At 40.4% G+C, this 17001-nt stretch overlaps 1 protein-coding gene across 1 annotated transcript in view; it reads left to right on the top strand.

Annotated features, from left to right (window-relative positions):
* LOC136858828 (tubulin polyglutamylase TTLL5) overlaps window positions 1–17001 on the top strand; it is a 463915-nt gene that overhangs the window by 231153 nt on the left and 215761 nt on the right. Inside the window, exons 4-5 of the mRNA XM_067138637.2 lie at window positions 13098–13311; window positions 13387–13643. Coding sequence (XP_066994738.1) covers window positions 13098–13311; window positions 13387–13643 — 471 coding nt within the window. The remainder of the gene's footprint in view (window positions 1–13097; window positions 13312–13386; window positions 13644–17001) is intronic.

Genomic DNA, 17001 nt, shown 5'->3' with positions numbered 1-17001 from the left:
TTAGAATGTATCACGTTTTTTTCTGCCATCTCGAGAATGCTTTGTGAACTATATCGAACTTGAAAATTATTGCCACTTATAAAAGGGAAGTAATCAAAGCAAGTACTGCACTGGTATGTTTCGCTTTGTAGGCTAGAGGCTACTCAGTTGTGGAATGGTCAGGCAGTCTCATTCTCTTACGGGTGCAGAGATTATACCTTTGATAGATTACGGTACTGGAAGTGATGCATCAGGAAGCAATGTTTTCGGTAAGTTATACGACAGTGACTATGCAAAGCAAGAGGTTACTTCAGAATTTGCAGACAGCGCAGATGAAGAAGGAACAGCTGTAATAACTTCCTCGCCATTCACTGGTTGTGGCGAGACGTAGATTTCATCACGAGCACATAAAAGATCACCCTCACGGGTGTGTGTCAGGTACCGAAAAGCATTCGAGTGTTTTTAGATGCTTTTCTGCTGTTTTTTCTTCTTTTTTTCTGACAAAGTGATTGTCCTAATTGTTTGAGGGACAAATAAGTATCCGGCAGAACATATACTTGGCGCGATCTTGAAAGCAAGGTCGCGTGCCAGGAAGTGGGAGCCAGTGACAAGGGAGGAATTTTTTCTTTTTAAATAATGTTATTTGTTCAGGGCGTCAACCTAGGTAGATCTCTTGCCCCTACGTGCATCATATGTGAGGAACCTGCATGTATTATGTAAATGGTGGAAGTGTAACGTGTTGAATGTGAAGAAAAGAACATTAAGGACAACAAAAACACCCAGTCCCAAGGTCAAGGATATTAATCATTTAGAATCAAAAAACCCTGACCCGGCTGGGAATTGGAACCCGGGGCCACCAAGTGACAGGCGGACGCATTGCCCCCTACGCCGTGGGGCTGGACAGGGAGGAAGTATAGTTCTCAATGCGATTTTATTTTGGTGTAAATAAATATCACAGGAGATATGTTTACTTCCTTGCATAAAACCACTTAATTGCTGCTATGTCTATACCTTAACAACACACAATTATGCACAACACTACATCACTTTTAATGGAAACACCTCATCATCATCATCATCATCATCATCTGGAGCAATTTCCATTACATGCTGGGTTCTTAGAACATAAGCCTCTCCATCGTTTTCTGTCCATCCACCACTTCTCTCACTGTTGTCCAATTCCCTCCTCTTGTCTCGATGCTCTTTTTTTTATTTTAATATATACACCTTTCAGCCATCTGTTGCTCACTCCTCCTCAAGGTCTCCTTCCCTTCAACCCCATTTCTAGCATCTTTCTTGGTATCCTCTCTTCTCCCCTTCTCTTAGCATGTCCATACCACTGCAGCCTTGATTTTTCTATCTTTTCCTGTAGGAGTACCTCCTGAATTCTCTCATTTCTTACTCTGTCCATTCTTTTTAAACCTTGTTGACACCTTTGAAACATTTCCACTGCTTGTATTCTGCTTTTATCCCTCTCTGTCATCACCCACATTTCTGATCCATATGTCAAAATTGGCACAAAGTAAGTCTTGTAGATAATTCTTTTATGTCTCTGTGGTACATCTCTGTTCCATATCAATCCTCCCACACTCTTAAAGAATCAATTTGCAGACCGTTCTGTTTCATTGATTACCATCCTGTTTCCTCCATTTTCTTCAATTATTCTTCCCAGGTATTTAAAGCTTTCAGTTCTTTTCAACTGCTCCCCTCCTAATGTCATGCCATTATACACTCGGTTCTTGTTTTGTGCCATTACCAGCACTTCAGTCTTTTGTGCTGTGAACTTCATTTCATAAGATGACACAACTTCCACCCATACATGTAGTTGTTCGTGCACTTCACTCTCACTGTTTCCCCATATTAGTAGATCATCTGCAAACAACACTGCTTTCATTCTTCTCTCCCCATTGGTCTGTGTTATCTTCTAAATTACAGTATATCATCCATCACCACTATAAATAGTAGAGATGAGAGGACACTTCCTTACTTTACACCATTTGTTAACTTAAACCATCCAGTTCTTTCGGTTCTGACTTTAACACAGCTTTCGCTTCCATTGTACATATTTTTCAACCTTGTCACTATCTGCTCATTTACTGCTTTTACTCTCATAGCTTCCCAGATCTTGTGTCTACAGACACTGTCATATGCCTTCTCTATGTCCATGAAGGCCATCACTAAATCTTCCCCATACTCATAGTGCCGTTTATAACAATCTTTTACATCCCAGTAATATATTTTTCTAAAATAAGTTAAGTGTGTATTGTGTATATCACCTAACCTAATCTTATTTTGCATGTGTTAAACACTAATAGTTTTGTGAACTGACAGTGAACTCCAGTGTAGCTAGTGGTAAAACTTTCTTACGTTTGTAGTGCTATTCCTGGATTTATTGAAGGGTTTAACAAATATGATTTGGTTTAACATGCAAATACTTTCTGTGATGGTATTATACGTCTTGTGGCATTTATTATATCCAATGTGATTATGTTGTTATACTATTTCAACGAATCTACTATGCCGGCGTAACAGCGGGAGAGGTGATATTCCCGTGTGGCGCATCCCAAGTGACAGATAGGGGGGTCCTAACCAGCTTGCTGACGGACTTGAGCGAAATAAAATAGCTCTCGTGGACCAAACACACATCCCCCTGTGGGTGGGGGATGCAGGTGAAGAATACACCCACGGTGTCCCCTGCCTATCGTAAGAGGTGACTAAAAGGGGCGACCTAGGGATGATCGAATTACAACCATGAAACTACTTGTAATTAGTACAACCACGCATGGAATAACATGGGTCGCCTTTGTTTGTGTGTAAAACCACTATGTTAGGTACAGAATAGGTTTGTGATTAGAAGTGACAGTGTGTGAATCAGAGTGGGTTTTACAGTACCTGTAATTAGTATCACTATATGAGTGATACCATGGGTGAGCGGCACAAAGGGTCTGCCTCGCCTATGATTAGTACCCACTATGCGAGGAACTCCACGGGATACTAGTCCCTGTGATTAGTACACCTATGTGAGGAACACCATAGGTTTGCGTTGCCTGTAACTGGCGCCGCAATGTGAGAAACACCATAGGTCTGTGTTACAAGTAGCACCATAATGTGTGGAATACTGTGAGTATGCTACTTTTGATTAGTACCATAACATGACAAATACCATGTTTCTACTTTCCTAGTGATAAGTACCATTATGAGGAACCAATGACCTGGATTTTGGACCCCTTTAGACTGCAAGCATCATTGACTCTGTATTGTGCTTTAGAAGCAGTCCCTTGGTCAGTAATACTATTGTTTAACGCTATTTTCTGGAAATGTGGGGCATTGCGGGTCAGATCCACTGATTGTTTTAAATTCATATTCATCCATTCATTCTTCTTCATCACGTTCTGAATTTTGACTTTAAATGGTCTTTACATTTTGTCTCATTTTGTATCATTAGGGACCGATGACCTAGATGTTAGATCCCTTTAAAGAACAAGCATCATCATCATCATCATTGTTCTGCTATTTGCCCTAAGACAAAGACAAGCGGTTATCGTTCTAAAAGTGTCACATGCCCCTTGTGCTAGTTCAATGTTCCTTCCCTAGATGCACTAAAATTTATAGACCTACTTTAATATCTTGTTGCCATTCTCTCTTTGAGCAACATGACCAAATCATTAGTTATAATTCTAAACACTCTAAATGGAACATGTCTGAACATACAAGGAACAATCAATTGACCGGCTTCTCAATTGGAGTAGATCAAACTCGAATGTTCGATCACACATATACAAACCATAGTGACAAAATCTAAAAAAATTCTTAATGTTTCTACATGTATCTGGACAGTAAATAATACATGAACATTTTGAGACATCCTACATTAGCAACAAAAATATTTCTTGCTTATTTTTTAAATATATCTTAAATAAACAGGTACTGGTACCAAATGTGGAACTTATCCAAATTATATATTTTTGCAAATATTGCGGGTGGTTATAAACAATCTTGGACTGCTTTCATGACATATATTACTGAAAAACATTGATAACTATCATGGTAAGTAGTCATCAAATTTTCCATTACATTATGTTTTGCAGATTTAACATTATGAATTCTTTAACTTAATGGTGTCTAAACCTCTGTTGAGCTTCAGTTTAAATACTGCCTGGGAAGTGAGCAGCTTGCTGGCTTTAGGGGTTAAAGCATTTGTTTAAAAAGAAGTAGAACTACACACGTTATACTTCTAACTTTAATCGTAAGGACATTACAAATTCAGTGCTGTGATTATTTTTTAACCCTTAATCGGGCGCGTAGTGGTCTAAACGACTGACCTCTAAAAGTTTTTGACAAGGAATCTGTCTGAAGGTCAGCTATGCCCCCCTTCTCCAGACTATCTCCCCCAAGGGATCATCTAGCCACCTGATAGGGTGGCCCCTCCTCAGTCGCCCTGTAAACAAGGAGGTAGATGGTCGAGTCAGTCTGCGGTCTTTTACACTGGTGCGCCCGTTAGTGTAACTTGTGTCTCGGTCATTGTGACCAGTACGCGCCCGGCTGTGTTTTACTAGATTCGTTTAATTTCGTGTGCATATGCATCTCAATATGGATCCTGCTGAAGAGGAAATGATCCGATTATTGATAGAGAGTGTTGAAAAGGAAGAAAGTGAAAGAATAACTGCATTTATGAAAGAGACAAAGCAGCAGGATGCCTATTCAGACAGCAGCCACAAAATGATGATGAAGGTGAAACTGACAATCTTCAGCTTAGTGACCATGATACAGATTGTGATATATCTGGTGATGACCGATGCGGTGCTGGTGTTTCTGAAGTGAATTTGACAGGCAAGGACAGTGAGACAGCATGGTGTGCGCACCCAACATTCGCAAGGACTGGTCGTGGACCGGGTCATAATATTGTAACACGCCTACCAGGGCCTAAAGGTTTAGCCAGGAATGTCAAAACTCCAATTGAAACCTGGGAGCTATTTTTTCCAGACGATATTGTACAAAAGATTGTCGATTATACCAATATTTGGTTAAAACAATGGCAATAATTCTTCAGTGTGTTCACATAAAGAAAATAGTGCGAAATTGAACTTGAATATGAACTCAGATATACGTAAAATAATGTATAATTCTCTCATTTACATGCTTTTCACAAAGGTGGTTGTTATGCTGTATAATTAGAAGTTTTATCATTTGAAATACAAATATTTCTGAAAAACTTGTGTTAATGTGTTTAATGCCAAAAATATTACAGTGACAATGGATGAAGGGGAGGATAAATATATATCTAGTTCAAATAGTTTCCATTTTACAAACCAGAAAAAATAAATAGAACGGAAAGTTACTTTTCAAAGCTTTCAAAATTTATTTGTAAATCAACTCAATTTTCAACAAGTTTTTATTTTTCTAATATGGTCATTGAATACGTAAAAATGTTTGAAATATTATCTAAATAAAAGTAAACTTACTTGCAACAGTATTAAACTTCAACATTTTTATTAGATTCCAAGGCTGTACAATAAATTATGAAAATAATCGCTGCGCGCCCGAGAGTGTTCATCGGAAGGGCGCGGCCGATTGAGGATTAAATCAGGCAAGTACTTCTTGATAAAACGGAATGTATTCAAACGTTCTTCGGATTACCAGCCGAGGGGTTCACCGACGTACAGAAATGGCACCAGTATGCACTGCTGGCATCCACCTGGACAGATACCGCAACGAAGGAGACATTTCTGCAGCCTATTGTGGCCATTGATGTGATGTGGGCACAAGCCTATGACCCTGAGTTAATGTGTCAATGGCATGCGAATGTGTGAATGGCATTACCCAGGTTCACCACGTCCACAGAAATTTTGGCAGGAACCCGGTTGCGTGTTGTGCTGATTGTGGCATGTGGGCATACAACTAGAAGGGTGTTATTCTTACACATGCTGTGCCTGAGGGACAAACCGCCAACAGTGATTACTATTGCCGATTTCTGGAGAGACATCTGTGTCCAACTATTTCGGCGAAAACATCCACGTTTATTGCGAGATGATTGCCCTATTGTGTTGCATGACGACACATGTCATATCACAAACAATGTCAAGCTCTTATTGCAACAATGGCATGGGTATGTCTTGGAACACCCTTCGCCCTCATCTGACATGAGTCCTTGTGATATCAGCCTGTTTCTGAAGTTGAAGGAACTCCTCTGAGGCTGCCGATTTACTGACTCCACGCAGTCACTGTTGGCTTGCCAACAGTCTCCAACAGCTTCCTGACATTTAGCAAAAGGTAATAGACCTTGCGGGTGACTACACCGAAGGAATGTAATGCAATTGTACTTGTTAGTTCATTAAATATTGCGTTCTATCAATACTTTATTTACAGCCCTCTTATGATTTCTTCTTTTTCTTAATGTGCCATCTTTTAGCAAAGGTTGGCAATTTTGAATTTGGATGCAGTGATGCGGAACAGAGACATTGTGTTTAATCCATACCAGTCCATAAGATTCTTCAGTTGGCGAGTTTGTTATCTGCCAGGTCTCTTATGTCCTTCTATTCTTCTTTGTATAAAAAGTTGGAAGATTCTGTACTTATCATTCCGCATTAAATGGCTGAAGTATTCCAGCTTCTGCTTTTTGATGGCCAACGTGACTTCAGTCCCTTTTCCTCAGAATTCCAGATTCTGCCCATCCACAAAATGCGAAGCTTCGTTCTGTACACATTTTCGATGTCTGCAGTCTCTTGGAGAGAGCCTGAGTAAGGGTCCGTCCTTCCATTCCGTACAGTAATGTGGGGGAAAAAATAGGCATGGACCAAACCGATCCTAAGGTTCTGTTGTAGGTTGTGGTTGGTGAGCATTTCCTTATCTACATGAAGATGCTTCTTGCTTGTTAGATGCAAACCCAAATTTCTTGGCTGCAGTCCCAAATGCTTGATCTGTTAACATCCTAGGTACTGATATTGATGAACCTTAATGATGGCCTCATTGCCGAGAGTGAGCTGCACGTGGACGTGTTGTTGTTTACCGATGACCATGAACTGGGTTTTGTTAATGTTTTAAACCCTCTGCTGCTGCAATCCACACTCACATTGTCTAATAATACCTGAAGGTCCTCTGGAGTGTCTGTTACCAACACTGTGTCATCCATGTAATGGAGGTTGTTCAGACATTCCCCATTGATACTGGTGCCTGTGGTAGATGTTTCTTCCAGAGCTTCTGCAAGGATAGCCTCTGAGTAAATATTGAAGAGTAGAGGTAGTTCTTCTGATAGGTTTTCCTCAATCTTGAATGTTGCTTTTTGATTCCAGTACAAGTTTTCAATGATCTACAAGTCTCGGGTGTCAAGGACAATATTCTATGGAATATTTATCATCTTCTGATGCCAGACTTTGTTGAATGACTTTTCATAGTGTATGAAACATGTGTAGATGTCCTTGCTCATTTCTAAGGAACGCTGAACAAGCACTTGCATACAGAAAAGAGCATCTCTAGTCCCGAGAACATTTTTTACTCTGATTTGTGTTACAGTTATCATGCCCTCACACTTAGCGTGGATCCTGCCGTGAATATTCTTCAAGAATATCTTCAGGATATGGCTCATTAGACTGACGGATCTGTGCTCTTTGTATAGTCTGGCATTTGTCTCTTTGTGGAGAGTAATACAAGTGGACCTAAGTCAATCTTCTGGGATTATTGTAGTCAAGTAGATTTTGTCGAAAAGCTCTGTTGGAATACTGATTCCTATATCCTCCCCGAGTTCAAAGAGCTCTGCATGCACTTTATCAGGCCCAGGAGCCTTACCATTCTTCTCTTGGCAAATGACATGCAACACCTCATTCTTCAAAATGGTAGTACCTCTATTTGCCTCATTCATACCATGTTCTTGAGGTTAACGTATCCACACAGAAGCACATGAGATGCTGTCAGTTTAAATCTAAGAATTTCATTTTTTGTCCGTATTGAACTGAGAACGTAAGATAGGAAACTTATTTAACATCTTGTATAATGTAAATGTCTGCATGCTTACGCCTATGCCTATTTCCCACATTTTGGCTGAAGATGACGCCAAACAGCGTCGAAACTGGTTCCAAGTGTAAATATATGTTGTAAATAAACTTATAACATTTATTTGTATTGAAAAGGTGGACCCTTTTAAGTTTCCTATCTTATGCTGTCAGTTGGTACAATTATTTTATTCACATATATTTACAGAACACACACATAACCTTTATCACTGTTGTCAAAACAAAACTCTCACATCACAAACTACTATTTAAAGACAACTGCCAATCGCTGCTCATCAAGATTACAACATTGAAACACAAATAAAACAGTTGACTGCTGAAAAGCATGTCGCCCACCTGGTCACAAGTATAACCTTGCTACACCATAACTCTTCAACCAATAACTTCCAAACAATACTAACTGTACAGCAACTCTCAGTAACTCGTCCAACTACTGTAACTCACAGTAACTAACTTCACTGTCAAGGTTGTCTCCTTATGTATGTGCCTGGCCAGACTTCTAGAAAGTTACATTACAAAAAATATATTTGTGAAAATTCTAGAGTGCGTAATACACAGTTTTTAATGTACATAAAATTCTCTATTGTTCTAGTGTCTATACCATTCTGGAAGTTGCAGTGTGTTTCACAATTATGAATTACAATTTATATATACTGGTAAGAATAAATATAATAATAGTTTACAGGTATTTACATTAAACGGAACTGATATCAATGTCTATGTGCAACACGTTTTCCATGGCATAACCTCACACACAATACGATTATTCGATTACATAAATAATAGTAATACTAATATTTTCATGACATAACCTCACACACAGTACGATCATTCAACTACGTAAATAATAACAATACTAATACTAAATGGATGTACACTTCATACTATACATACAAGTAATAATAATAATAATAATAATAATAATAATAATAATAATAATAATAATAATAATAATAATAATAATAATAATGGCAACAATAATAATAATTACCATAATAATTCAAGCTCGATATCTGCATTAGTTACCCATGAGTTAGAGAATATTGTTTTCAAGTTATACCTGTTATCGCACTTGCGTCAATATCTCCCCTACAACTTGAAACAATTTCCACACTTTGTCACACTTGTCGACTTTGCCGTGGACGTAGATTGTTCTTCTTTCTTCCTCGATGTCACTGGATGTGCTCTCCTCCTCTTGACCAGCATCCGCCGTGTCAGGGGTCGGGTTGCCTCGCTGCCAGCCTCTTCCTTGATGATAGTCGACGTGTTCTCCTTACGATGACCTGATGATGCTGTGTGATTAATAGCCTCTCCTCCTGGCTTACACTGTACACGCAGCGGTTGGGTGAATCACCACAACTCCTATGCGTGGACCTTAACAGGAGGGTTAGTCTTCAGTAAGTAGACCCCATGACCCAGCTGTTTATCCACCTCGATGGGACCAACCCACTTAGGTGCGAGATCTGCGTGAAACCCTCCAATCTTATTACTGACTGGGTGGTTACGTTGCTGTACTTGTTGGCCTGGTAGGAAGATCTGGGTCTCTTCGACATCTTGAGCCTTCGCCTGGGTAAGGAATCTCTTCTCGGCCTAAGCTTGCTTCTGCTTGAGGTTCTGCTGCTACTGCCAATCTGCCATTTATCGCACTTGCGTCAATATCCCCCCTATAACTTGAAACAATTTCCACACTTTGTCACACTCGTCAACTTTGCCTTCTTTCTTCCTCGACTCGAAGTCGCTGGATGTGCTCTCCTCCTCGCGACCAGCATGTGCCATGTCGGGGGTCGGGATTGCCTCGCTGCCAGCCTCTTCCTCGATGATGGTCGATGTGTTCTCCTCACGATGACCAGATAGTGCTATGTCGTTAGTAGCCTCTCCTCGAGGCTTACTCTCTATGCGCAGCGGTTGGGTGACTCGCTGCAACTCTGATGCGTGGACCTTGGCAGGAGGGTGGGTCTTCAGTAAGTAGACCACATGGTCCAACTGTTTATCCAACTCAATGGGAACAACCCACTTATGTGCAAGACCTACATGAAATGCTCCAATATTATTACTAACTGGGTGGTTACGTCTCAGTACTTGTTGGCCTGAAAGAAAGATCTGGGTCTCTTCGACATCTTGAGCCTTGACTTGGGTAAGGGATCTCTTCCCGGCCAAAGCTTGCTTTTTCTTGAAGTTCTGCTGCTACTGCCAATCTGCCAGGGAAACAGCTGCATCATCTTGACCCGAAGTGGACGGTGGACGAATCTCCCAATCCCAGTGCAGTACAGCTGTCGACCAAGAAACAGCTCCGCTGGGGAATAGCCGGTGACACGGTTGATGCGTCATCACAGGGCGAAGAGTGACCGGTATCTGACGGTCCCACAGTTGATGTTCTTTGTCTATCAGGTGGACTCTTAACATCCTTTTCAGCTCCTGGTTCCGTCGTTCCATTGGATTTGCCCTTGGGTTGCAGATAGGGGTGGTCCAGTGCTCCACACCCCCATTCCATCATTATTTACTGTCACTTCCTCGACGTAAACTGACTCCCGTTGTCTGACAGAATGCACCGTGGATAACCATAGCAGCTGAATATCTCGTCTGGTAGTAGGCTGGTGATGCGTCCCATCTTCGCTTCAGGTATCGGAAAGGCCTCAGTCCATCTTGTGAAGAGGTCAGTGATTGTTAGGAGTCTTGTTTTACCCCGTGGTGTTCTAGGGTAAGGACTCATTAAGTCCAAGGCTATGACCTCCCATGGGTGTTGTGGCCAACTTCCTTGTTGGCTGGAATCTGCCTTCCTGTTGCTCGCCTTGGTGTAGGCACCCCTTCACGTAGTCCAGGATGTCTTTCTGAATGTTGACCCAGAAGAATTTTCGTCAGATAGACTGATATGTCTCTTCGCCTCCTGGATGTCCAGTTTCCTTGCTGTCGTGGAACTTCTCGAGGATGGCCATTGTGTGCTGTCCGGGGATCACCACTACTGCAGGCGTGTCTGAGAGGTATGACCTGTACATCAAGAGTCCTCCGTCAACCCAGAAGTTCTTGTAGCACATCTTGAATTCCCTCGGGACAAGTCGACTACCAGTATCAGTGTTCTGCCCTCTAATCCAATGCGTAATGGTCCTACAAGGCTTGTCTTGTTTCTGCCACTGTCTGATCACTCCCAGATCAAGTTCCTTCTTGGTGGTCATAAGGACAGGTTCCTTAGGCTCACTCTGGTGTTTTTGTGGGAACTTCGTTTCGACAGTAGTGTTCCTAACTTCAAGTTCCATTGCCGGTTGCCTAGATAAGCTGTCTGCTCATATGTTCGTCGGTCCTGGGACGTGACGCACATCGAAATCAAATTCTACGATTAACAGGGCCCATCGCATCAATTTAGATTTCAAGCGGGAGACTGAGTTCAACCATTTGAGAACGGTGTTATCGGTGTAGAGCTGGAACTTCCTTCCCTTCAAGTAGCCTCCGAATTTGCCCAAGGCCCACACCACAGCTAAGGCTTCCTTCTCGGCAGTGCAGTAGCGTTGTTCGGTGGGAGATATTTTATTTCTGGCATACTCAGTAATGTGATGTCCCTTCTGCCGTCACTCCTTTCTTGGAATAACACTGCTCCTAAGCCAGAGTCGCTGGCGTCCGTCTGCAGGCACATGTTCCATTGAGGGTCGGGATGGGCTAGACTGGGAGCGTTGCATATCGCAGCCTTAATGCCTTGGAATCCTGTCTCTTCATTGCTGGTCCATCGGAACGGGCGGTTGTTATGGAGTAGATCGGTGAGTGGTATTGCCTTCTCTTCAAAGTGTGGCACGAAGCAGCTTAACAATCCACACAAGCCAAGGGACTGATGTACTTGTCGCTTTGTCCGCTTCTTCGATAGCTCAATTATTCTCCAGTTGCCTTTCTGAGCCTTCAGAGGTTAGGACATGGCCAAGATATTCTATGCGGGACTGGGCGAAGTGGCACTTCTCCAGTTGGCAAGTCAGTCAATGAATCTCCAGTCGTTCCAGCACTTTCCTCAGATGTCCAAATGGTCTTGAAAATTCTTTCTGTGAATTAAAATAAGTTAAATTGTACAAGATACACCTTTTCAGTACAAGATATGTTGTTGATTAAAATTACAGCTTCATTTATTAATTGGTACTGGTTTCAACATCCATGGACATCATCATCAGCCAAAAAGGGTCATTATACAAAGATACACATTAAAATTAAAACATACAAAATTGACCCTCATAATTAAAACTATCTATAACAAGTTAAAATACAAAGCATATTTATGCTAAATGTCCAGGTTTGAATATGTAATTAGTACACATTTCACAACTTGTTAGTCATGAATAAAATAAAAACCCTTGGCCATAACCAAAATGAGCCTGTGTGACACCAGCGATGCCAAAAATAACTGGAATGAGCCGACAGAATTTTAATAATTTAGAGGTTATCATTTGATGATTTAATATTCTGGGTATTGTAACACTGAATCCACAATGTTTGCAGGGCTGTTCCTCTTCTTCATAACCGCTTGAAAAGAGTTAATCTGTGTCTGGATTGACAGTGAACAAAAGTTGTAACTATAAACTAAGAATACATATAAGTCACTGGTAAGACCCCTGGTAAAACTATCACCACCACCACCACCACCACCACCACCACCACCACCACCACCACCACCACCACCACCACCACCACTGTTACTTTCAAACATTGCAAGCTTTGGACTGGGAAGACTTGGGAGTTGGGAGACAAACTGTTCGGCTAAGCGATATGTTCTAAGCTGTCAGTAGAAGGATGGTGTGGAATGACATTACTGGACGAATAAGCTTAATATTTACTACTTGAAATGCATTTATTTCTGCTTCCTTTATTTGGAGGCTGCCAAAAAGACAAAGCTTAAACGAAAAGTGTTGACGACAGCTACAAAGGTAGTGTAAAATATATTGTGTATAACGGACTAGTATACCACATTATTCCTATTACTTCACTAATAAAATATTTTCTCATACCTGATTATCATGCTTAACTTTTGAAAATTATTTATAAATTAACAAGAGTTCTGTTTTTTTGTCAAATTTCTTGGTTAAAATTTCACTGGAAGAATTAAACTTAATTGCTTACATAGGGGTTATATTTCTGTTCCAGGTCATATGAACTAACTCGGAAGGATCGTCTGTACAAAAATATAGAGAGGATGCAGCATGCAAAGGGTTCAAAGCACTTTGATTTCATCCCTCAAACGTTCGTTATGCCAGTTGACTTTAGGGATCTCTGTTCAGCACACTATCGAAGCCGTGGGCCGTGGATTGTAAAACCAGTTGCCTCCTCTAGAGGAAGAGGAATTTTTATAATAAATAATGTAAGTACAAAATTGATATATGCCATTAATTAGTTCAGTTACGGTATGTATTGTGATTGTGAATTTATTTTTCAGCCTGACCAGGTTCCTTTGGAGGAGACTGTAGTGGTGGCTAAGTACATTGACAATCCTTTGCTTGTGGATGGACATAAGTGTGATCTGCGGTTGTATGTGTTGGTAACCTCATATGATCCTCTCATTGTGTACATGTATGAGGAAGGTCTGGTACGTTTTGCCACCGTCAAATACGATGCAAATGGCAAGAACCTATGGAACCCATGTATGCATTTGTGCAATTACAGCATCAATAAATATCACTCCGATTACAAAAAGTGAGTTTATATCCTGTATATTAATGTATTTACATGCATCCTTGAAACTTCATTCAGCCTTGAAAAAGTTCATCTAAACTGAACTTTTATGCACTAGTGTTTGTACAGTCAGCTGCAGTAGATTATATAGAAGTAAGAATGGTATTGACCAAAGTGTTATCTATGGGGTCATAACAGCATGAAGATAATATCGTGGTTGCTCAGAAAAATGATTATTCCTTTCAGCTTCTGCATAAAATATACTAGCATTTTTTAACAGGCAGAAATGAGAATAATACTTTTACACTCATTACATAAAATTTATGAATTAGTAATGCTCACCAAAAATAAAACCACAAAATATATTTTTCTCTCACAAAACAGGTAGTTACATAAAACTCTCTATTTGCACCATCTGTAGTTCTACAAATGAGTGTTTTCATGTTGTTGTTTGAGTCATCAGTCCATAGACTGGTTTGATGCAGCTCTCCATGCCACCCTATCCTGTGCTAACCTTTCCATTTACACATAACTGCTGCATCTTACATCTGCCCTAGTCTGCTTGTCATATTCATACCTTGGTCTATCGCTACCGTTTTTAACCATTACACTTCCCTCAAAAACCAACTGCACAAGTTCTGGGTGTTTTAAGATGTGTCCTATCATTCTATCTCTTCTTCTCGTCAAATTTATCCACAACGATCTCCTCTCACCAATTTCGTTCAGTATCTCTTTATTCATGATTCGATCTATCCATCTCACCTTCAGCATTCTTCTGTAACACCACGTTTCAAAAGCTTCTATTCTCTTTCTTTCTGAGCTAGTTATCGTCCATGTTTCACTTCCATACAATGCCACGCTGCAAACACAAGTCTTTAAAAACATTTTTCTAATTCCTATATCGATATTCGAAGTGAGCAGATTTCTTTTCTTAAGAAAGGCCTTCCTTGCTTCTGCATTTTATGTCCTCCTTACTTCTGCCATCGTTAGTTATTTTACTATCCAAGTAACAATATCCACCCACTTCCTTTAAGACTTAATTTCCTAATCTAATATTTCCTGCATCACCTGACTTCGTAAGATTGCACTCCATAGGACTTGTTTATTTTCATCTTGTACTCCTCACCCAAGACTCCATCGATACCACTAAGCAACTTCTTCAGATCTTCTGCAATCTCAGATAAAATAACAATATCATCTGCAAATCTCAGGGTTTTGATTTCTTCTCCTTGGATTGTGATTCCCTTTCCAAATTACTGCCTGTTCTATATAAACATTGAAAAGGATGGGGGACAAATTGCAGCCTTGCCTCACCCCTTTCTGGATTGCTGCTGCTTTTTCATAGCCCTCGATTCTTATCACTGCAGACTGGTTTTTATATAGATTGTAGGTAATTCTTCTTTCTCAATACCTGATCCCGATCACATTCAGAATCTCAAATAGCTTGATCCAATCAACATTATCAAATGCTTTTTCTAGATCTGGGAATGCCATGTATGTGGGCTTGCCCTTCTTAATTCGATCCTCTAAGATTAGACGTAAAGTCAGAATTGCTTCACGTTTTCTTCTGAAGCCAAATTGATCTTCTCCCAGCTCAGTTTCAACCTGTCTTTCGATTCTTCTGTAAATAATACATGTTAGAATTTTGCAGGCGTGAGATACTAAACTAATGGTGTGATAGTTTTCACACTTGCCAACACCGGCTTTCTTGGGAATAGGTATAACAATATTCTGCCGAAAATTGGATAAGCACTTCACCTGTCTCATACATCTTGCACACGAAATGGAATAACCTCGCCATGCTGGTTTCTCCTAAAGCAGTCAGTAATTCAGAGGGAATGCCATCAATTCCAAGTGCTTTGCTCCTATTTAAGTCTCTCAAAGCTCTGTCAAATTCTGACCTCAAAATTGGGTCACCCATTTCATCACCATCAACAATCTCTTCTTGTTCCTGAACCGTATCATGTATGTCATTACCTTGATACAACTGTTGGATATGTTCCTGCCATCCTTCTGCCTTGTCTTCTTTGACTAGCTGTGGTTTTCCATCTGAGCTCTTAATATTCATACACCCAGTTTTTCTTTCGCCAAAGGTTTCCTTGATTTTCCTGTATGCAGCATCTACCTTTCGTAGGACCATACAACTTCCTATCCACTTCATTCTTTAATCGCCTGTATTCTTTTCTGCCGTCTTCATTTATGGCATTCTTGTATTATTGTCTTTCATTGATCAGGTCTAATATTTCTTGAGTTATCCATTGATTCTTAGATGATCTTTCCTTTCTTCCTAACATCTCTTCAGCAGCCCTACTGACCTCATTCTTCATGACACTGTCCATTCTTCTTTACTGTGTTTCCTTCAGCCTTTCCATTTAGTCCTTGTGCAACATGTTCCTTGAAACAGTCCCTCACGCTCTTTTCTTTCAACTTGTCTAGATCCCATCTCACTGGATTCCTTCCCTTCTTCAATTTCTTCAACTTCAGATGGCATTTCATGATCAATAAGTTGTGATCAGAGTCCATGTCTGCTCCTGGGAAAGTTTTGCAATCCAACACCTGGTTTTAGAATCTCTGCCTAATCATAATGAAGTCTGTTTGTTACCTTCCAGTGCCTCCAGGTCTCGTCCATGTGTACAACCGTCGTTTGTGGTGTTTGAACAAAGTATTAGCAAGGACTAAATTGTGAGTGGTGCAGAATTCAACCAGCCAACTTCCTCTTTCATTTCTTTCTCCCAATCCAGATTCTCCTACTGCATTACCTTCTTTTGCTTGGCCTACTACTGCATTCCTCATCTGCTGATCTAGCAGGCATATAGACCTGCACTGTTGTAGTGAGCTTTGGTTTAGTGTCTGTCTTGACAACAATAATCCTTTCACTATGCTGGTCTTGGTAACTTATCCACTGCCCTATTTCCTTATTCATTATTAAACCAACTCCTGCATTTCCCCTGTTTGATTTTGTGTTGATAATTCTGTAGTCACCTGACCAAAAATCCTGCTCATCCTGCCAACATACTTCACATATTATCATTTAGACTTTCACAGCCCATGTAACTATTCATGAAGTATATTTTTAGGCTTATGCCATGTAATTAATTATAAACACACTCTAAGCGTTTCTAAAGTAACCTTGCCTTTCTTCATCAGGAGACAACAGAGAAATGAAACAACACATTAAAGGTTGCTAGGAGAAAACAACAAATAACTTAAAATGGTGCTCCAAGATGTAGAAGGGATGCCATATTAGCACCATGCTAGGGACAGCGAATGGCAACAGTAAAGCATCATTCTCTAATGGTTCTGATAATAGGTGGCCATGATTCACTGAGGTTGTAGCCTGTATTGCGGTTGAAATTATCTGGGTGTTTAAGTATTTCAA

This window comes from Anabrus simplex, chromosome 1, assembly GCF_040414725.1.
Source record: "Anabrus simplex isolate iqAnaSimp1 chromosome 1, ASM4041472v1, whole genome shotgun sequence".
In the NCBI taxonomy this organism is placed as follows: Eukaryota; Metazoa; Arthropoda; class Insecta; order Orthoptera; family Tettigoniidae; genus Anabrus; species Anabrus simplex.
The sequence above is the reverse complement of the archived record's forward strand: the minus strand, read 5'-3'. Positions and strand labels throughout refer to the sequence as shown.